Genomic DNA, 22,677 nt, shown 5'->3' with positions numbered 1-22,677 from the left:
AGGAAGGCTGACGTTTCGGGCCTAGACCCTTCTTCAGAAAAACTTTTCTGAAGTAGGGTCTAGGCCTGAAACGTCAGCCTTCCTGCTCCTCTGATGGTGCTTGGCCTGCTGTGTTCACCCAGCTCTACACCTTGTTATCTCAGATTCTCCAGCATCTGCAGTTCCTACTATCTCTAAAGCCAGAAATATGTTGGCCCATTCAAAGCCTGAGACTCCTGCCCTTGTGGTGCCTTTTAACTGTCCCTGTTCCTGAACACTGACCAAATCAGAAGTCCCTAACCCAAGGGTAGACCACCTCCTGGATTAAAGTGCTGAGGAAACTTGCCGTCTCTCTCATATGCTGCAGCATCTACAGCTCAGTCTCCAGCTCACTGACTCTAAGCTGAAGTTCCTGCAGCTGCAGCTATCTTGCACCTAAATGGGAAAATTATGCCAGAGATTAATTAAAGAAATCCCAGTCTTTAGGGCAGAGGGTGAAATGAAGAGTTTGAAGTTTGGTGAAACGGGAATAGAAAGGGAATGGAGGGATATGGATCCTGTAAGTGAAGACAATTTTAGTATGGAAGGGCAAAATATGTTGGTGCATGTTTGGTGGGCCAAAGGGCCTGTTCCTGTGCTGTATTGTTTTTTGTTCTTTGGTCGGTATATAAAAGGGACCTCAGGGGCAACTTTTTCACACAGAGGGTGGTGCATGCATAGAACGAACTGTTAGAGGAAGTGGTGGAGACCAGCACAATTACAACTTTTAAAGACATCTGGATGAGTATATGAATAGTAATAGAGAGATAATACGCCAAATACTGGCAAATGGGACTAGATTAATTCAGGATATCTTGCTGGCATGGATGAGTTGGATCGAATAGTCAGTTTCCATGCTGTACAACTCTGTGACTCTGTGACTTTAAGTATCTCTTTTGCTTTCTTAGAAGTGTACAATCTAAGAAAGAAGATTACATGTGCCAGTGTCTTGGCATAAATCAGTTATTTCCATATGTACCTTGGGGGGAAAAAATGACAAAGCATTACTGTCATGCCATAATTCTGCAGATATTTGTAGCACTCAGTGGTACAGAGGGATCTGGGTACTAGTATCTGAATTACAAAATATTAATGCACAAGTACAGCAGGTGATTAAAGGCAAATGGAACATGGTTATTTATTACGAATAGGTTAAAATATAAAAATAGGGAAATTTTACTGCAGTAGTACAGGGCCTTGGCAAAGTCATACCTCGACTACTATGGACATGAGTTTTGGCGCACCAATTTGCAAAAGAATATAATCACATTAGAAGTAGCTCAGAGCAGGTTCCTTTAATCCATTGCTTCGATGAAGAGTTTATCTTATGAAAGTGGTTGAATAGAATGGGTCTTTATTGTTTGGAGTTTAGTAGAATCATATTGAAATTTAGAAGATGCTGTGGAGCCTTGACAGGGTGATGATGAGAGAGGAGATTTTCTTTTGTAGGGGAAACTGGATCTAGGGGCCACAGTTTAAAGTTAAGAGGTTTTCCTCTTAAGATAAAGATGAGGAAATATTTATTTTCTCTCAAAAGGTCATTAATCTGTGGAATGCTCTTTCCCAAAAAGCAGTGGAGGCGAGAGGCTAAATTCAAAGTAAAAAACCTCCGCAGAGGCCAGTATCCCATTACCAAGTCACCCTTTATTTACACATGGATAGTCCTTGACACTAATCCAGCTCCTACAGAGCCAGCTCTCGGAATGACAGACCCTCTGATACTCCTCCTTTTATCTGTCAGCCAGAACTCCCTGATTGGACCAGGTTAACAGCCCCAATCAAGGAAATCATATTTTTTGAGGTCTACCTGACTCGCCTCATTACAACCATGACAAAAGATTGAGATTATTCACTCTGTTGGATAGATTTTTGATGGATAGGGAGTAAAAGGTTATGAGAAAGCTGATGGGGAGTTTGGGTTGACATCACAATCAGATCAGCCATGATTTTATCAAATTGTGGAGCATGTTCAAAGAACCAAATAGTCTGCTTCTAAGTCCTATGTTCATATGCAGGAAATATTGGGCAACTTGGCCAAAACTGCCTTCACCCAGCTGCTGACTGTTTCAATAAGTTCGCAGCAGTTTTAAAATTAGGGATTGTTTCATGCAACTATGGCAACTGGGCCTGTAAACAGTCTGATAACATCACCCTCACCAACATGGCATAGCTGATTCATGAACAATCTTATATAATCCACAGCAAATTTACAAATAGAATAATGTTGAGCAAAGTGCATGACTCAGCATAGGAATTGATCCTACTCTGTCACATACAGCACGTGTAGCACTGGGAAAAGCTCAATAGAAACTCACAGGCTGTTTTTATTATCAGAAACAAATGCTAATTGTCTGATGAATTCTTCCTTTTTACCAATTACCTGTTTACAGCAAGTGCTGCTCACTTCAGTTACCTGGAAGGGACTGACAATTTTCTAAATTGTGTATCGTGAGTTTTAAAAGTGCAGAAAATAGTCTGCATAATATTGGCTGCTGCACTAATGAGGACATACATCCTTCCTGCATCCAACACAAAGTCAGCTGTTACCTAACTCAGGATGTATGCAGCACAATCAAAATTCTGGAGGAGAAAAGAGGATTAAAGGTGATGGAAGCTTTCAAACACCTCTAAGTAATTCTGCAAATAATCAGGTAATTTCTGAGAATAAACCTTTCAGCTTGGCAGCTGAAAGGGGAAGTAGTCTTCAAATGCTCAGATGCAACAATTTTCAACCAATTCAAAATGAAGTAATTGAGAAAGAAAGGCCTGTCAGGATTAAAGATGATAATTTTCAGACAGCAGATGTGTGCTATCAAAGCCAAACAGGGAGGGAAAATCAGCCTGGAATTCAGAGCCCGAATGAAATGAAGGATCAGCCTATGGCATTAAAAGAAATGAATTACAGCTCTGAAGTCAAGGACACTGATGGAATTTTAAAATCTGGGTCAATTGGCCATAAATGTGGAAGTGAGGAAATCCATCTTCCTGCTGTTTCAGAAATCAGTAAAGCTGATGAAAAAACATTCAACACGTTAAATGATAAAAATGAGGTTATTATTGCATGTCCAGCTGAAGCTGTGAAAATGGAAGACCGAAGAGTCTGGTCCCAAAAAGAGGAAGCATCTTTCAGTCCAGTTCAATTACATTCCATTGGCACTGTGGAATTATTGAAAGTGTTGCTGGATGTTAAAGAGGCCTCCATAGCCTTTGGCTTGCCTATATTATGATAAAAATGAATATAATCATCCATTTCATCAAAGATTGCAGCATTTCCTTTTAATTAAGATTGGGACGAAATTTAAAAATCAGATTTACTGTTAAAAGTTCAAGTGATATATATTTTGCAAGCTATACTTTTGCATCATACTTTTTAATTAAACCATTATGAATTCCAAAGAAACCTCCAAAATACTCTTGGTTAATAGGTCATTGGGTAGATGCCTCCATGTGTTAAAAATATAACAACATCAGGCTCAAGCTAAGATAGATGTTAGGGAAGCAGTCAGTATACAATGTACCCAGTATTGTTTTGGATAGAAATTCAAGATAAAACCATATGCCATCATTTCCACATTTGGGTCTGCCTACCCACCATTAACTCACAGATTATGACTGGCAGGAAAAGGACTGGACAGCAGACATCCTGAAAGCTTTTAGAATGACCAACAATTCAGACTTTACAACTCAGACTAACTCATATATAAGGCAATGTCCCAGGTAGCTCAATGTTGGGATGACCTTTGTTCTGTATTTCAATTTATATTTTTGCATAACATTATCTGGGTCACTGGATTACATGTCCAGTGACAATACTACATGCTGTCATCACCCTGTGTGCTACTAAGCTGGTAGATGCCTGAGTGAATGCTCTGAAGCAATGGGCAGAACCTCCCCAGTCCCTGGACTATCTGTAATAGGGTGGGATATTTGAGACAATCAAGTGGGAGGTGTCGAGTGAGGCCCTTCTCAACATCAGTATCAAAACCATTCCAAGATTAACACATTTCCAGCAAAGTCCTGAGTATCAAGGCAAGCTTCACACTATTGAGTGGCAAGAAGCCTATTAACAGGGATCCATGTTCATTATTACTTAATCTCCCATTTTCCCACCCACTAGATAGAAACTAGATGCTAAGAATTCCTAAAATGTAAGTCAGAGAGGGAACCTGGTGACTCCAGCTGGCTGCCTGCTCTTCTGGACCTCAGCATGGACACTGGTCACTGGTATCATAGGCAGCCTCCATGGACAATGACTGCACACATTCCTTATTTGTAAACATTGACGTCAGACATGTACCAGCCTCACCATACTGTCCCAGTATATTGCTAATCCTCTTAGAAAGGCTGCTGTAAGAGTACTCTGAGTGCTGGGAGAGGCACCCAACTAGGGATTGGAGCAAGCTATATTCCAGGGCTCCTTCCTTACTCTCTTTGAGCTTACTTTGATGCTCAGGATATTTCTGCCTCGTCTTGCCTTTTTTGCACTTTGTGATCTCATTTAAAACTTATAGTTTCACAGCTCTTCTGCCTTGCTTCGTGAATATTGTGGGCACTTTTGGGCCCTGTGTCTGAGGAAGGATATGCGGGTGTTGGAGGGGGTCCATAGGAGGTCTACAAGAACGATCCCAGGAATGAAGGACTGGTTGAGGACTCTGTATCTGTACGCAATGGAGTTTAGAAGGATGATGGGGGAATCTGATTGAAACTTACAGAACAGCATTCAGAGAGGCCTGGATAGAGTGGGTGTGGACAAGATGTTTCAATTAGTAGGAGAGATTAGAACCAAAGGGCTCATTCTCAGTGTGAAGGGACAACTCTGTAGAACTGAGATGAGGAGGAATTTCTCCAGCCAGAGGATGGTGAATTTGTGGAACTCAACGCTACAGAAGTGAGTGTGAGTAATTGAGTATATTTCAAACAGAGATTGGTATGTTGTTTTTAGAAAGGGGATCAAAGGTTATGGGTGGAAGACACAAGAATGGAGTTGACAATTGTATCAGCCATGATCAAATGACAGAGCAGACTTGATTAACCAAATGACCTAATTCTGCTGCTATGTCCATGGTCTTGTTCGTCTTTGTCTTTTTGCACAAACATGAAGTCGGGTACCTTATCACGGTTGTCAGTAGTCATCAGTTAAGAAGATGGACGTGTTTCTATATGGCATCATGCTACATCAGTCTTACAATTACACAATGTGCCAACAGTTTCTGTGACAAACATATGCATGTGCATCAACCAAATGACCATGTCTCAAAGTTTAAGGGGTGTAATTCTAAATCAAGTCAAAGCAGACACCCTTCATTCAGAGGTTGTGGGATGGTAAGTAAAGGCTAGCTTTCTATATTAGTCCAGGTCCTTGGGTACAGTCAGTCAGCCACTCAGAATGGTCGTAGTCAGGATCCTCTCCTTGTAGGCAGTAAGGAGCTGAAGGTTGGGTACCCTACCCTGTTGGCTCTTGCAGCCTTATTATTGGTTGTTGCCTCCTGGATTGAAAGAAAAGGAGGGACTGAGTAGAATAAAAGTGGCTGGCAGTGCCCTTAGAGATGGTGCAAGTAGAGGAAATGTAGTAAGGTGTCCCAAGGGAGTTAGTAGATAATGCAGAGGTCATGCAGGGCAACACAATGGAGAATTACATGGGTGACAGTGAATGAGGAAAGATGTTGCAATGCACCAGTAGGAGTGGCATAGCATGAACCCTTGGTGGGCAGGAGGTACAGTAGCAGAGATTCAATAAGTGTCAGCAAGCAGAGAGAAGGTGGTGGTATGTAGCCCAGTGAAACAGGAAAGGTCATTGCCCTTCTTCCTATTCTGCTGCGTGTTTTTCCAGATAATTGAGATGGCACTGACCCAGATGGCAACCTCAGACAAAGCTGGCAGGGTGTGGTGTCATAGCACCATCTGACAGTTCTCTGGGAAGAAAACATCCCTCCCCTGCACCTCCCCATCCATCGGGACCTTCAGCTTCCTGACTCCAGCATGGGACATCAATTTTCCCTTATTTGGCATGATCAGAGCAAATATCACAAAATTCGTAGGGAACGTCTGGACTACCAGCACTTGACTGGATACACAGTAGCCTCTTACAGATGGTATTTGTGCCACGATCCCAGGATATCCTGGCAATGGTGAATACTTCCACCTATGGCAAGTGGGACAACCGGACTAGCATTGGACAAGAGGAACATTCTGGGGTCGTGGTATCTAGTTTATGAGGTTAGTTTGGGATGATAGCATGAGAAAACTCACTTGGCCTCACAGAGAGCACCCCTCCATGAACATGACACTCAGCTGATTTCAGGATATCCTTCATTGGTAAGATTCAGAACTTTGCGCCAATTTCAATTCACTTCATGAATAAACTTAGAATTAATATTTTGTTTTCTTGATATTGACAATCTTGAATTCACTAATGTCCTTCAGGAAGGGAAGTCTGCACTCCTGACCTGGTGTGATCTACTTGTGACTCTTAACTATCCTTGGAAATGACCATGCAGTCCCCACCCCATCCCAACTGAGTTGTATCAAACTGCTACAACATAGTGGAGTAGGAGTAAAACAGACCACCTAACATCAACCTAACACCATGACAGAAACATTTTGACTGGAGTTCTTTAGCAGAGTGAGCGGTGAATTCATTGAAATACACAAGAAAGGTCTTTCTAAGATCAAGTGAAAAGGATGTTTCCTGTTGTGGATCAATCCAGAACTAGGTGCACTGTCTTAAAACCAACCTTTTAGGACAGAGATGAGGAGCATTTTTTTTTCCGAGATTTAGAACTCTCTGTCAGAAGATAATGGAAATGTAGTAATCGAATATTTTAAGACAGAAACAGATAGAGTCTTGGTGGGCATGGGAATTTATCTGGGGGAGATAAGCAAGCTCAAAGGACTGAATGGTCTATGTCTGATCTTATCTTGTATGTTTGTCTGCTCTCACTAATACCTAGTAAGCTTATAGACCAGTCAAGCAACAGCATTACACTGGGAAAGTCATGTTCCATTGGCTGAACCAATTTACCAGAGGAACAGTGGAATTACGGTCAAAATGGAATGGTCCTGAAAACCTTTAATATTGCACCAAATGTTTTAGAGTAGATTTGTGGATGCTGTGGTTGGTTGGCTCACCGAGCTGGTTCGTTGTTCCGCAGACGTTTCATTACCCTGCTGGGTAACATCGTCAGTGCAGCCTCCAATGAAGTGCTGTTGTTTTTCCCGCCTGTCATTTAAACTCTGGGGTCCGTTAAGCTGGATTACTTCACTTCCGGTTTTCCCTCACAGTGGAGGGTATATGGGTTCTAGCTCTATGTGTTTATTGGTGGCTTTCTTAGTAGAGAACCAGGCTTCTAGGAATTCATGTGCTTGTCACTGCTTCGCTTGTCCCAGGATCCTGGTGTTGTCCCAGTCGAATTGATGGTTTTCCTTCTCCTTGTGGATGGAGATTAGTGAGTATTGGTTGTGTCTTTTTGCTGCCAGTTGATGTTCATGTACCCTTCTAACTTCCTGCCTTCCAATTCATGAGTATTCTACACAACTTTGTAACAGCACTTCAAATAGAATGAATGGCTAGTCCACCATTTTCCTGTCCATCCAAACTGCCCAATAGAATAGTGGTGGGTAAGGCATGAACCTGTCTATCCTTAGACCCAACAAGACACTTAACAGGCCAATTAGTGGGCAGTTAAGAGTGTCATTACATCTTCGTCGCTCTAATATTGTGGCCAGGGGAGGTGGAATAAAAGAGACTGAAGGGCAGGAAAGGAGGAAGAAGTACCAGCTTTAGGGCTGCTCTGTGCCTTACCCTACTACACACACTAGCTGGCACTCACTCAAGATTATATACCTCAACTTCACATGTCCCTCACTATCCCAGTCTCCAGGGTCCAACTGCTCATTCCTTCTCCCCACACCCGGATTCAGTGATTCCTTCACATGGTTGGTGGAGGTTAGTGACCTTGGTCCAAACCATTAATGATTTTTCCGCTATCATAAGGTCAGAAGTGAGAATGCTTGCCCTTGATTTCATAATGTTCAGCACTATTTATGATTCATCAGATATGGAAACAGCTCATGTCCATATTCAGTAAAATTTGGACAACATCCAGGCGTGGAGTGATAGGTGGAAAGTAATATTCTTGTCATACAATGACCATCTCCAATATGAGATGATCTATCCATCTTCTTTGATATTCAATGTCAATACCATTGTTGAAAGCCCACTATCAACACCTTGGGGGTTAGAATTACCAGGTACTGAACTGGACTAGCTTAATAAGTACTGCTGCCACATGGCCGGGTCAGAGGCTGGGAATTCTGTCACAAGTAAATTATCTCTTGAATCTCCATATCCTGTTCACCATTTGCAAGGCGCAAGTCAGAATTGAGATTGAACATTTTTCACTTGACTGATAACTGTAGTTCCAAACAATATTCAAGTTGCTTAACATCATCCAAGACAAAGCAGCCCATTTGTTCAGCATTCAATCCAAGAGGTCACTATGAGATGTATTGCAGTAATTCACTTTTGACAGCATCTTCCAAATCTCAGATCTTTACCATCTAGAAAAATAGATGAGTAACTCAAGTTATGAATGACATTGATCCTTATGGAACACCACATTCTATCTTCCTCCAGCTTGAAAAGCTGTTCAGTATACCTTTTCTCTGCTGTCTTTTTTTTTTAACCAATTTGAAATTAATTCTCCTATGTGGTCCTTATCTTCACAGTCTCTATCCTTTGTCAAAGCATCCTATTTTACTTTATGAATGATCTTTTGAATGTTGCATAAAAGAGAAAATGTGATATAATTCATATTTGAATTACTTTCAGCTCATGAAAGTGAGAAGTTATATCCGTCATTTTTGACAATTTACGTAGCTGGATAATAAGCTTTCCTTTCTGTTTGTTTTTAAGACTTCTTACAGAAAGGAATGGTAAAAACAATCCTCAAATTACCTGTTATGCCACAGCGCCCTTATTATAGTTCAGAAATTGTTATGCAGAATACTCAACAATAGGAGCCCAATTGTTGTAAATGACGGTGAAGAACTGGTTAGCAATGTGATCAGCATTGAGTGTACAGACTCCAAGATAAAAATTCCGTTTCCTGTCAAAATTGCTATACCATTCAGTGCACAATACCAGGGCAATTATCGAGAACATGGTAAAAGATCTGATTCCATACGATATTCAAGTTTTATGAGTCCTATCTCCTCAGACAGGATGTACAATGGACACAATAAGGTTGGTAAATTGCATTCAGTACAAATATTTGTCAAGTATTCAGCAATTTTTCTATCTGACCACTCTCAAAGTATCTCCAATCATTCTGTATTTTCTTTAGGGATCATGTGCAAAGGTTAAGATATATAAACTTGGTATCCTTTCAGTTGTGTCCTGTTTAAGAAAAGAGATGTTTACCATACCTAGAACAGCTTTAGCCTTAAAATTGAGCATAGATTCAAGAAATACACTGAACTGTCTCCCTGACTCATTCAGCACCCCTATGACCGTTCAATCAAAGGTGGGGAGGAATTAACCAGTTGCCTTTTCTTCTCTCACTCCTCTCCTCTTTGTTCAACATCTCTCCTTAAGGCAGTGGATGCATTTTTCTTTTCATCGTATGGGCAGCAATTCAACGAAGCAGTTCACCAGTTCATCATATAGTCTATTTGATCATCATAACAGTGATTTTAATGAAATGATAAAAAGGCATGTCTATAAAGCTTCAATAATCTGGTTTGTCAAGGTGACAGGGACAAACTTCTGTGCTCATGAATGATGCTGTTGTGTTGTTTCATGGAAACTAGAAGTCTTAATTCGCTTCTCCAACTCAAGGAATTATTTCCATATTGTCCAGAATGAAAAGTCTAAAATAAAAACCTTAAGTCAAAATAGCTTTTGAAGCTAATTGAGCCTGGACAGAATTGGTTATCTTCAATATTGGGCAGTTAAATTGTGGTTTAACTTCTACATGCAACAACCTAGATGCCCTAAACCTTATTTTGTATAAGGTGACCAAATACACTGCAGGTACAAAAGTTGCAAATTATGCAGAACTTCCATTAATAACATTGGAGCGTAAACTTCAGTGGGGTAGAAAACCATGATCCTCTTCCAGGTCTTTTTTTATGCATTTTCCATTGCTTTTGCAAACCACTGCCTATGCTAAGAAATGAGCAAGGGCAAAATTGTGCAGAAATTGCTGGCAAATGTAATTTGTTGAAAACTAGCTGATGATTCTCATATGTGAAAGCGCCTGACTGATAAGCTGGTTGGGAACTATATGAGTGGAAATCTGGCTTAATGGATTTTCATTCTACAATGTGTACTGCCATTTTCACACCACGTTAACTGGATTAGATCAATCATAAATTATCCTTTACTCACACACCCCTCAGCAAAGCAAAGAGTTGAAAATGTGCCAGATTATTTACTTGCCTATTTGTCCTCATAGGTTCAATCCAATTGATTCAGCACTGTTGTCTGCACTAAAATCAAGACAAGATATATATCATCTTATAATCTGTACAAGCCCCCTTGTTCACATTAAACATCCGTCAACTCTACAGTTTTGGACATCAATTACAGTCACTTTGCCCTGACAACCAAAACCAGACAAGAAGAAACAGACTATGCTCGAGCAGCTACAGCCATGGTGCACAGAACCAGCAATCTTCAGATTTGGGAAATGGAGAGATTATCTGCAACAGCCCAGTATCAACAGATGTAAAAGCTGTTCATGTACTTAATTCCACAGCTGCAAAACAGACCAAAGAAATATAAATAAAATTGCTTTTTCACATCAAAGTAGTCGTAACAATTGCAAAATAATGTACATTTGATTCCCTATTTTATGTATTTAATTTGTTATTTGTCCAGCCATAGATTAATGAGTACCCCTATAGAAAACATGGAGAGGCTATCAATGAATCTTTAAAACTGTTGGGATTTAACTCCAAGGATGAGGCCTGGTTGATAATGGACAATGTAACCATGGAAGATGTGCAAAATGCATTAGTTGCATTTGAAATTGCAGAAAATCTAGACAAGTATGAAACTTATAATTTAACTGTGATCTTAAAATATGCCTACTTTAAAACAAGACGAATAAAAATCCAATCAACTAGAAATGAGTAGCAGGTTAACTGAGAAGCAATATTTTGCATGTCACCATGAATCAGAAGATTCCGTGAAAATCCTGTCAGTGACATTTATTTGTTTTTCTGGTTTGGATAGTACTTAAAATACGTTGCATTTTTAGTATTTGCTGGTTTTCTTTTAGGTTTCACTTCTTTGTGGTAGATCTTTTTAGGGCCAGTTAAGGCCTTCATAAGGACGAATTACATTTCGGAAAGGATCATGAGACAGTGGAATTCACTACCCCAGAGTGTGGTGCATGCTGGGACACCGAATAAATTTAAGAAGGAGATGGACAGACTTTGCATTAAGTGATGGCTGAAAGGGTTATGGGAAGGAAAGTGGAGCTGAAGCTGAGATGAGATCAGCCATGATTGATTAAGTGGCAGAGCAAACTTGAGGTGCTAAGTTGCTTATGCCTGCTTCTTGTTCTTATATTCTTATGTTTAAACATTTTTTTGGAATCTCCCATAATTATTTCTTTTTCTAGCTTGTATTACCACCTGCCTTCATGAATTCAGAACTATCTTGAACTCGCATGAAGAAGTTGAAAAGTTACCCTGATAAAAACAAAACATTGAGGTTGGTTGGCTCGCTTATCTCCTTATAAGGAGGACCACCAATTCAACTGGGACAACACCAAAATCCTGGGACGAGCTAAGCAGAGACAGGCATGGGAATTCCTAGAAGCCTGGCACTCCATGAAACAAGCCATTAATAAACACATAGAACTCGAACCCATATACACTCCACTACGAAGGAAAACCGGAAGTGAGGCAATCCAGCTCAATGGACTCCAGAGTTTAAAAACCAGGTGGGAAAACACACCGACGCTTCATCGGAGGCTGCACCGATGATGTTACCCAGCACGGCAACAAAACGTCTGCAGAACAACAAACCAGCTCGGCGAGCCAACCAACCTCAACACCCGCAACCCAAACTACGAATCTACTCCAAAACCTTAAAAACAAAACATTGTTTTCATTAAGAAACCCAGGGTAGCAAATATAAAAATTATGTGAAGTTGAAGTAATCAAGCAAGAAGATTTTAAATGGTACTAATCCTGGGTTTGGAAAGAGTGGATGTTGTAGGTGGCTGACTGACTGGGGTCAAGTGTTCTTTTTTTTGTGATCCCAAGAAGGAATGAGTTGTGTGATGAATCATAAGAGCTAAGTCCCCAAATGGTCACTCTTGTAGAAAAGTAACTGACAGTCAGCCTTTGTAAGGGAATGACTGACCTGTATCCTCACACATTAATTTAAATAGACCACAACTAACAGAGAGAATCAGGTGGTGTGTAAAATGTCCAGTCTTAGGATAGAATGCATATGAGCTATAAAGCTTATCCTTAGCCTGTAACTTACTTTAATCTAATATATATTGCAGAACAGTAGATTCATGTGATGCTTCTTAATAGTATGAATGCAGTAGTCTGCTTTGAGATCCTTTATAACATCTGTCTGAAAATGGTGAAAGCAGCAATAAAACGACACGACATTTCATTAGGGATAGATTTAACACAGCATTTGCTGCTGTAAAAGTAGTTGCATTATCCTGTCCTGTAAATTTGAGCTAGTTCTTCTTTCCCTTAAACAGATTTATAGTCCTTTGTTTATCATCTTCAGTGGATAATAGTTACTTGATTCCTTTTATACATGAACTGGAAGAAGCAATTTGATTTACCACGGTTAATGTTATTATGTACCAGAAAAGGGAAACTTTCCACCACAATGTAGTCCAGATGGTGCCTTCCAGGGATTTACAATAGGAGCTGGCTAAAATGTGTGAAGAGGGATATAGAGATCCACCAGAGCCATCTGAAAAAGTACCAGTGGGAGAAGGCAAGCAGCTTATACTCAAGTTTAGTGGCAACATTAAATCATCAGGTACATTGCCAGTAATTTGATTTTCATATTTGCATTTTTTTCCCCTGAATTCCTGAATCCGTTGTCACATGCTGGAAGCAGTTTCAAAGATACAATCAGCATACTAATGGTTTGCCCATTCTCCACTTGTAATATCATGTAGTGTTACACATGAGCTGTTTTGTGTTTATTTTGTCTTTATCTTACTATGATGATTCTTTAGACACACAGGGTCTACAGGATCAATTGAGAAAATGTTGCATAATGTTTTGAATACAGAGTTTTCTGTTTTTCTTCTCTTTTGCCACCACTTGGATGCACACCATAAACTGCAAGTTCCCCTCCAAGCCACTCATCATCCTTTGGAAATATTTTGCAGTTACTTCACTGTTGCTGGATCAAAATCCTGCAACTCCACACCCCCCTCACCCCCCAACCACATTGTGAATGTAGCTACAAAAAATGGACTGCAATGATTCAAGAAAGCAAGGCAATTAGGAATAAGCAATAAATACTTGCTCAGCCGGTGAAGCCCACTTCCCTTGAATCTTTTCTTTTAAAAATACAGTACCCAAAAGATCTTAATGTCTTGGGTGCCATGTTTCAAAGATAATTGCATCTTCTTCACTTGAGTACATTTTCTTATCAAATGCCAAGGGTGATAGTGGAGATAGACTTGAATTCTACGTTTGGATATTTAGTGTGCGATTTAAAATAACAATTTTTGACAGGTTAGCTACATAAGTTAGTCTTGTATTCAAGTGGCGTTTAGAACAATGATACATATAAAGATTCTTGAGAGAGTAGATGTTCAGAGGTTAATTCCTCTTGTGGGACAGACTAGATCCAGAGGGGATAAACTCAGAATGAGGGGATACACATTTAAAACAGAGATGAAGAGGAACTTCTCCCCTCAGCACCTCGTGAATTTGTGGAATTCTTTATCGCAGAGTGCTGTCAAGGCTGGGTCATTAAGTATATTCAAGGTTGTGACAGACAGATTTTTAATCAATAAGTGAATCAAGAGTTATGGGGAAAAGGCAGGAAAGTGGAGTTGAGGATTATTAGATTGGCCATAATCTTACTGAATGACAAAGTAGACTGAATGTCCTACTTCTGCTTCTATGTCTTATGACCTTATGTCAGTATAGAAGAAATGTCCCGCTATAGGAATAGTTATGGCCAATGCTGCAGCCTTTGGAACTGGTGAAAGAAACAATGGTTCTCAATAATTCTCATCAATAACTCAGCATCAATAATTCTCCTGGCCGCAGTGGGGCAAACAGCCTTCAAACTGCTGTTGGCCTCCTGACTGAGGAGCCAGTCCAAAAGTGGGAACGTCCTGATGATGTCATTCACTTCTCCTCAGTTGGTGCCTTAGACACCCTAGTTTTTACCTGTCACTGTTTGTCAGACCCACCCACAGTGGCAGGTGCCTGCTCAAACAGAAAACAAAAATCTTCTACCACTATAATTTATGGAATTGCTCCTACCATGTTGTGCATGAGAGAGTTCCAGGACTTTGACCCAGCAAAGATGAAAATTTGGAAATCGATTTTTAGGTCAGGATAACTTAGAGAGAAACATGCAAGCGTTTCTGTTGCTTGCTGCCCATGTCCTTCCATGATGTAGAGGTTTTGTGGAACTCTCAAAGGAACCTGAGCATTGTTTGGCTGTGCATCTTCTAGAGGATTCACACTGTAACATGTTGTGTCGTTAGTGAATAAATGGATACATAAGGTGCTGGATAGGATACCAATCTGCTTTGTTTTGGTTGCTGTGCTTTTTGTATGATGCTGGAACTGTAGCTATTCAGGCAAATGAAATACATTCCACTGCACCCTTGATGTATACCTTGTAGATAGTGGGTGGGCTTTGGTCAGTCAGGAAATGAGTTAGAGCCAAAGTATTTAAGTGTTAAATTAGCGACCCACAGGATGTTGATAGTGGGGAATCTGACAGTCGCATTGACATGGATAGTAAAGGGGAAGTCATTGACTAGAACTTATCAGTGCATCTGTTTATATCCACTTACCAGCCCAGGTCCCAAATTTTGCTGCATGTCGGGATGAATTGCTTCAGCATCAAAGAAATTGCAAATGGAATTCAACTCTGTGCAACTACCAGTGAACACTTCCCTTCTGACCTTATGATGGAGGAAAGGTCACTGATGAAACAGTGGAAGTTGTTGAGCCTAGGAAACTGCCTTGAAGAACTCCTGCAGAAATGGCCCAGAACAGAGATGATTGGCCTACACTAACTACAACCATCCTCCTAAGTAGTGTTGCTGTGTCCTCTGCCTTCCCATTGGCTTCAATTTTGCTTGGAGTCCTTGATACCACATTTAATTCAATGTGACCTTACCTCTGGAGTTCACTTGTATGGCCTAATATGCAAATGTCAAGGGCTGAGTGGTCTTAGAGCAATGTAAACTGAGTATTGATGAGATCGCTAGCAATCAAAAAAAAGTGAGTTTTTCTTATATTTTAATTGAGGTAATGAGCAAGGTATGACACAAGGATATCCATTAATACTCCGCTCTCAGCAGAAAAGCAGGCTGGTGCTTTATCTGACTGTAGTAGTAGTAGAAGAGTTTGGCAATTACTTCTCTCCTCACTCTAAGGGGATGGCAATAGTATGCAAGATAAATAAAGATGGGCTACCTCAACAGTCGGATGGGGCTACCACATGGTGAATCAGCACATTACAATCCTGTATGCAAACTGGCATTAACATTACCGAAGGTAAGGCATGAAAACTGAAGCATATGTTAACTAAACTAATAAATATGGTAGGTATTAGTGAACATTTTAGCTGTTGATGAAGTTATAAATACTTTCACCAAAGCCAGCTATGCAAAATTACCATTATTTGTGATTATGTCAAAATGAGGAGCTTTGTGAGTTTTACTCTGCTTTTGTTCATCATTTTTTCCCAATTCCTTTGTTACGTTTCTTCCTTTTTTCTACTGTTTTGTTCTTCTTTTTTATGTTTTATTTAAAGGAGTTGCATGCACAGTATTATCCACCACACATGTCTGGGCAAATATTGGCTTTGCAAGTACGTTTCAAAACCTCTTACTTTAGACAGTGTACATGCTTCCACACAGTTCTAGAGTCATACAGCACAGAAACAGACTCTTCACTCCAACTTGTCCATGTTGACCAGATATCCCAATCTGACCACGTCCCGTTTGCCAACATTTGGCCCATGGCTGTCTAAACCCTTCCTATTCATATACCCATCCAGATACCTTTTAAATATTGTAATTGTACCAGCCTCCACCACTTCCTCTGGCAGCTTGTTCTAGACACGCATCACCCTCTGCGTGAAAAAGTTACCCCTCAGGTCCTTTTTAAATCTTGCCCATCTCAGCTTAAATCTATGCCCTCTAGTTTTGGACTCCCTTACCCCAGGTAAAAGACCTTGGCTATTCACCCTATCCTTGCGCCTTATGTTTTTATAAACTCCTGTAAGGTGGCCCCTCAAACTCTGACGTTTCAGGGTAAAAAGCCCCAGCCTATTCATCCTCTCCCTATAATTCAAACGCCCTAGTCCCAGCAAAAGCCTTATAAATCATTTCTGCACCGTTCTCAAGTTTAGCAACATCCTTCCTGGAGAAGGATTACATGCAATATTCTAAAAGTGGCCTCACCAATGTCCTGTACAGCCGTAACATGACATCCCAACTCCTTTACTCAGTGTTCTGACCAATGAAGGCAAGGATACCAAACCACTCATAAAATTATTCCAGAAAAATGATTTTGGATTTTCATTCATCAGTCATTGATAGCATTCTGCAAAAGAATCAGAAATTCTTAGGTTTGATCTGAGTGCAGGGCCATGTTATTTAATGCCACTTATGGGAGCAGTGAGTTGCTTATGGCCAGAAGGAAGATAACTGCCAGGGTTTCTATTCCTGATTGAGTTAGATAAGTAATTACAAATTAGGAGCTGAAGTACACTATGTAGCTTCTCCAGCCTGTTTCACCATTCAGTCAAATCGTGGCTGATTTGTTTGCATTTTGAATTCCACATTCCCATCTACTGCCAATGATATTTGATTAGAATGCCTATCAAAAATCAATCTTCCTCTGACTTGTAAGTATTCAATGATCTCATCTCCACGGCCTTCTGAAGCAAGTAATTCCAAAGTTGCACAACACTCTGTGCAAAAGACTTCTCCTCATCTCTGGCCTAAAAGGGTGATCTCTAATTTTAAGATAAGCCTGCTGGTTCCAGAGTCATCCACAACAGGAAATATTATTTTGACTTCCACTTTGTCAAGACCGTTCAGGATCATACACACTTCAATCAAATTATTCTTCTAAACTCCATTGGAAACAAGCCCAGGCTGTCTGACCTTTCCTCATCAGATAATTTGCTCATTTCAGCTATTAATTTAGTGCACCTCTTCTGAGTTGCTTCCACTGTATTTGTATTCTTCTTTAAATAAGGAGATCAAAATTGCACACGGTATTTGAGATGTGGTCTCAGCAATGATCTGTGTAAACGAAGCATAAAATTCTTACTTTTATGTTGAAGTCCTCTTATAATTAAGGATAGCATTCCATCAACCTTGTCAATTACTTGTACCTGCACAGTGATTTTTTTTGTGGACTTCTAGACGAGAGCACCTAGATCACTCTGTCATCCAGAATGTCGTGGTTTCTTTTAAGTAATGCACAGGAGCGGAGGGTCAGGAGTTGGCCATTCAGCCTGCCCCACCATTCGAGATTACAGTTAATCATTGCCTCAATGTTATTTTCCCACACTATCTCGATATCACTTAAGGTCATTAGCCTCCAGAAACCTATCTTGAACCTGCTGAATGATTGAGCTTCCACAACCTTTCTGGAAAAGAGAATTCCAAAGACCCATTATCCTCTCTGAAGAACTTCCTCCTCAATTCAATCTAAACTTCTTTGACCCTTATCCTGAGATTATGCTCCCTGCTTTTAGACTCACCAACCGGGAGAAATATCCTATTTATATCCACCCTGTCATGACCTGTAAAGTTTTGTAAAATTTCAATGAGATCACCTTTCATTCTTTGAAATTCTGGAGCATACAGATCCAGTTTTCCTCAACCTTTCCTTGTAAGACAATCCTGCCATCCCAGGGATTAATCTGGTGAACCTCCATTGCAATTTCTCTATGCCAAGTATATCCTTCCTTAGATAAGGAGATCAAAACTATACACAATACTCTTGGTGAAGTATCACCAAATCTCTTAACAATCAAAACAAGACACATTTACTTGTGTACTCAAATCTCCTTTAATATATGTGGCTGCACGTTGGGTTCGATGCCACCTTGGATAACTGTCTATATGGATTTTGCACATTCTGCCCTTGTCTGTGTGGATTTTCTCTGGACGTTCCAGTGTCCTCCCACAGTCCAAAAATGTGCAGGTTAGGTGGATTGGTCATGCTAAATTGTCCGTGCTGTCTAGGGATGCGCAGGTTAAGTGGATTGGCCATGAGAAGTGCAGGGATACGGTTTGGGGGTGGGAGGAGGGTACGTGGGATGCTGTTCAGAGGGTCTGTGCGGATTCAGTGGGATGAATGGTTTGCATATATGTCGTAGGGATTCTAAGAGATGCCAACTCACCCATTTGTCTTCCTAATTGCTTGCTACACTTGCATGTTAGCTTTTGTGGCCCATCAACAATGACACCCAAATCCTTTTATACACCTGCACTTTCCGTACTCTCACATTTAACAAACATTCTGCCTTTCTTATTTTTTTCTGCAAAAGTGCATAACTTCCCCAATACTTATGCAGTATATTCTATCTGTCATGTTCTAGTTGATTTACTTAGCCTCTTCAAGTCCTTTGGAATATTTCTTGTATTCTTTTCACAACTTATGTTCCCATCTAGTTTGGTGTCATCAAAAAATTTCAAAATATTGTGGTTAATTTCCTCATCCAAATTATTTTCATAGATTCAGAACACTTGCACCCCTAGCACTGATCTTTGAGGTATTCCACTAGTAAAAGCCTGACATCAAAGAATGATCCATTTAGTCTTACTCTCTGTTTTGTTTTGTCGATTAATCAATTTTCAATTCATACCAAAATATTCTTCTCAATCCCATGAACTGTTGTATTTGCTGACTTCCTGTGTGGGGCCTTAGCAAAAGCCTTCTGGAAATCCAAATGGACCACATTGACTAGTCTCCTTTGTCCATGCTTCATTACATCCCCCAAAAAACTCTGACAAGTTGGTCAAACATGATTTCACTTTCATAAATCCATGTTGACTGTGCCAAATTTGCCACATCCTTTATTACAGTTAAAGAGTCATACAGGATAGAAACAGACCTTATCATTCCATATGTCTACCACCCTTTGAGTGAAAATATCCTTTAAACCATTTGTTCCTCACCTTAAACTTGTGTTTAAGACCCGAGGGCACGAATGCTATGCAGGAAGACATTCTCATGAGATAGTAGGAACTGCAGATGCTGGAGAATCTCAGATAACAAGGTGTAGAGCTGGATGAACACAGCAGGCCAAGCAGGATCAGAGGAGCAGGAAGGCTGATGTTTTGGGCCTAACCCTTCTTCAGAAATGGGGGAAGGGAAGGGGGATCTGAAATAAATAGGGAGAGAGGGGGAGGCGGATAGAAGATGGATAGAGGAGAAGATAGGTGGAGAGGAGGCAGACCGGTCAAAGAGGTGGGGATGGAGATAGTAAAGGTGAGTGTAGGTGGGGAGGTAGGGAGGAGATAGGTCCGTCCAGGGAGGACGGACAGGTCAAGGGGGCGGGATGAGATTAGTAGGTAGGAGATGGGGGTGCGGCTTGAGGTGGGAGGAGGGGATAGGTGTGAGGAAGGACAGGTTAGGGAGGCGGGGACGAGTTGGGCTAGTTTTGGGATGCGGTAGGGGTAGGGGAGATTTTGAAGCTGCGAACACCTATGCTCAGTTCGCACTAAACAACTGCACCTCCCAGTCGCAAACCATTTCAACACCCCCTCCCATTCCGCAGACGACATGTCCATCCTGGGCCTCCTGCAGTGCCACAGCGATGCTAACCGAAGGTTGCAGGAACAGCAACTCATATTCCGCTTGGGAACCCTGCAGCCCAATGGTATCAATGTGGACTTCACAAGCTTCAAAATCTCCCCTCCCCCTACCGCATCCCAAAACCAGCCCAGCTCGTCCCCGCCTCCCTAATCTGTCCTTCCTCCCACCTATCCCCTCCTCCCCCCTCAAGCCCCCCCCCCGTCTCCTACCTACTAACTTCATCCCACCCCCTTGACCTGTCCGTCCTCCCTGGACTGACCTATCTCGTCCCTACCTCCCCACCTACACTCACCTTTACTATCTCCATCCCCGCTTCTTTGACCGGTCTGTCTCCTCTCCACCTATCTTCTCCTCTATCCATCTTCTATCCGCCTCCCCCTCTCTCCCTATTTATTTCAGATCCCCCTTCCCTTCCCCCATTTCTGAAGAAGGGTCTAGGCCCAAAACATCAGCCTTCCTGCTCCTCTGATGCTGCTTGGCCTGCAGTGTTCATCCAGCTCTACACCTTGTTATATTAAACATTCTCATGATCTACTTTATCTATACTTCTTAGATTCTTGTATACCTCAATCAGACCCTTTCAGCCTCATCCACTCCAAGGAAAACAAATCCCAGCCTATCCAGCCCCTCCTCATAACTGAGACATTTTATCCCAGGCAACATCCTGGTGAATCACTTCGGCACCTTCTCCATCTAGATTCTAGATAGATTGTAATATTTTCCCCAATATGAGCATTAAGCAAACAGGTTTGTATTTGTTACTCTCCCTCTTTCTCTGTTCTCAAATAGTGGTGTTATATATGTTCAGTCATTAGGAACCTTTGCAGAATCTTTAAAATGATGGAAGATTGCTACCAAGGCATCCACCATGTCTACTGCTACTTCCTTCAACAGTTTTCCATAAAAGCTTTAATAAAGGTCCAAGAGGTTTAGCAATGTAGCTATTTTTTTCAAGAACTACCTCATTACTAAGACTAACCTTTTTATTGCTTCAGATACACAAGTCCCTTGGTGACTTAGTATTTTTGGGATATATTCTATGTCTTCTTACATGAAGCTAGACACAAAATAAATATTTAGTTTCTCTGCCATTCCCATGGTGAATATCCAGCCCTTTCTTTCAAGATTCTGTTGCATCCTAAAAAAAAAGGCCATGAGAAATATTATAAAGGTAGAGAAATGTGTTTCCATGAATTATAAATAGGCATTTCATGGAAAATCAGTTCTGTTAAATCTATTAGAATGGAAAGTCTGTGGTGGCAATCCAGAAGCTTTTTTCTCCCCATTGCACAATTTAAGTCACTCCATAAATTTTCAAGCCCATTGTCAGGATTCCTGGGTTTTTTGTTCTCATCATGCCATTTTCTCAAATTAGATAGTTTCATAATCTCTAATATGAAATATATTTTAATTTCTTAAACTAATCATTAAAAGTAACACCACCATGGTCTAATCAGACCATAGAGCTGCTTTATCATTAGAGGGAGATGACTGCTGGTGGTTTAACCTGAGGGTCACCACACCTCAGGCAAGGGTTGAGAAAGAGGGATCTCAGCTGGTGTGAAAATTCAACCCAAAGCATCCCTCTGCTTTGCGGATGAGCAATGCTAATCCAGTAGCGCAGTAATGTTGTGTCGATTCTTCTGAACCTAATCTCAGATTTCTAGGTACAATTGTAGTTTTACAACTTCGTTTAAATTAAAAACTACTTAAAACAGTTTAAAAACTTCAATCACATCTTCCTCTTAGTCTTTGAAATGGACCTAACAAACCATTCAGTTGTCAAAAGGCAGTGAAGGACTATAATGTTGCCCATGCCAGCAAATGCCCTCATCCCACAAGTGAATAATAAAAACAAAATCCTGATGATTAAATGGTGCCTGATCTCTTTAACCTGCAGAACCTACATCTGGGAATGTGCTTTACTGGCTGGCTTCAGAACTTTCTGAAGAAGATGCCGTGATGCTTGTGACCTCCTAATGAATTCGGCACAGTGCCATTCAGCTCGTCAAGTTGAACAATCCTGATGATTTAACAGATCAGATTTTCAAAATACTCAACATGTGGAAAACACATCTACCAACAACCATAAATAAAGATCCTTTCCTGACATTTGAAAAGGTGTGGAAGGGAAGATTGGGCTGAAGATTCATGGTCCAAACAGGATTCTGGATGAGAAAACAGTGTAAGGTGTAATAAAAGCATTATAAGGTATACCTTTTTGTTGTACACTCCCAATATGAAATTGTGGCATTTGGGGCTGCATTTAAGTAACATTTGTGCATATATCTGCCAGGATTCCTTCTCTGTTAAAACAAATGGATGGAAAATCTTGGCCTGTGCTATTGTGATTTTCTGACATGAGTTCCTGTGGGTGAAGTTTCATGTTGAAAATGTTGAGTCAGAAAATGTATTCTGATATTCAAATGATATTAATGATGCCTCATTTGAGTTAGCAACATTAGCATTATGAACAATGGGAAGAATTTTACATGCTCCTAAACAATGTGGGCTATGATGTGAAATGCAGCAATAGTACATGAGAGGTCTACCGAGCAAATCGGATGCCAGGAATTCTGGAGATTGAAATCCGAGTGGGAACCTGGTGAATTCAGCTCCCCA

The 22,677-nt window shown here is 40.7% G+C and overlaps 1 protein-coding gene across 1 annotated transcript in view; it reads left to right on the top strand.

Annotated features, from left to right (window-relative positions):
- Positions 1-22,231, top strand: part of dthd1 (death domain containing 1) — a 28,792-nt gene extending 6,561 nt beyond the window's left edge. The window contains 17 exon segments of the mRNA XM_048601456.1: positions 2,409-2,456; positions 2,459-2,542; positions 2,545-3,133; positions 8,933-8,991; positions 8,994-9,262; positions 9,363-9,543; positions 10,478-10,645; positions 10,648-10,735; positions 10,927-11,070; positions 12,756-13,045; positions 15,520-15,702; positions 15,705-15,722; positions 15,725-15,773; positions 17,652-17,691; positions 20,246-20,255; positions 21,956-22,151; positions 22,153-22,231. Coding sequence (XP_048457413.1) covers positions 2,409-2,456; positions 2,459-2,542; positions 2,545-3,133; positions 8,933-8,991; positions 8,994-9,262; positions 9,363-9,543; positions 10,478-10,645; positions 10,648-10,735; positions 10,927-11,070; positions 12,756-13,045; positions 15,520-15,702; positions 15,705-15,722; positions 15,725-15,773; positions 17,652-17,691; positions 20,246-20,255; positions 21,956-22,151; positions 22,153-22,231 — 2,495 coding nt within the window.
- The last annotated feature ends 446 nt before the right edge of the window (positions 22,232-22,677 follow it).

This window comes from Rhincodon typus, chromosome 1 (assembly GCF_021869965.1).
Source record: "Rhincodon typus isolate 14 chromosome 1, sRhiTyp1.1, whole genome shotgun sequence".
NCBI classification, from domain to species: Eukaryota; Metazoa; Chordata; class Chondrichthyes; order Orectolobiformes; family Rhincodontidae; genus Rhincodon; species Rhincodon typus.
Note: the sequence above shows the minus strand (reverse complement) of the source record. Positions and strands in the feature narration are given on the sequence as shown.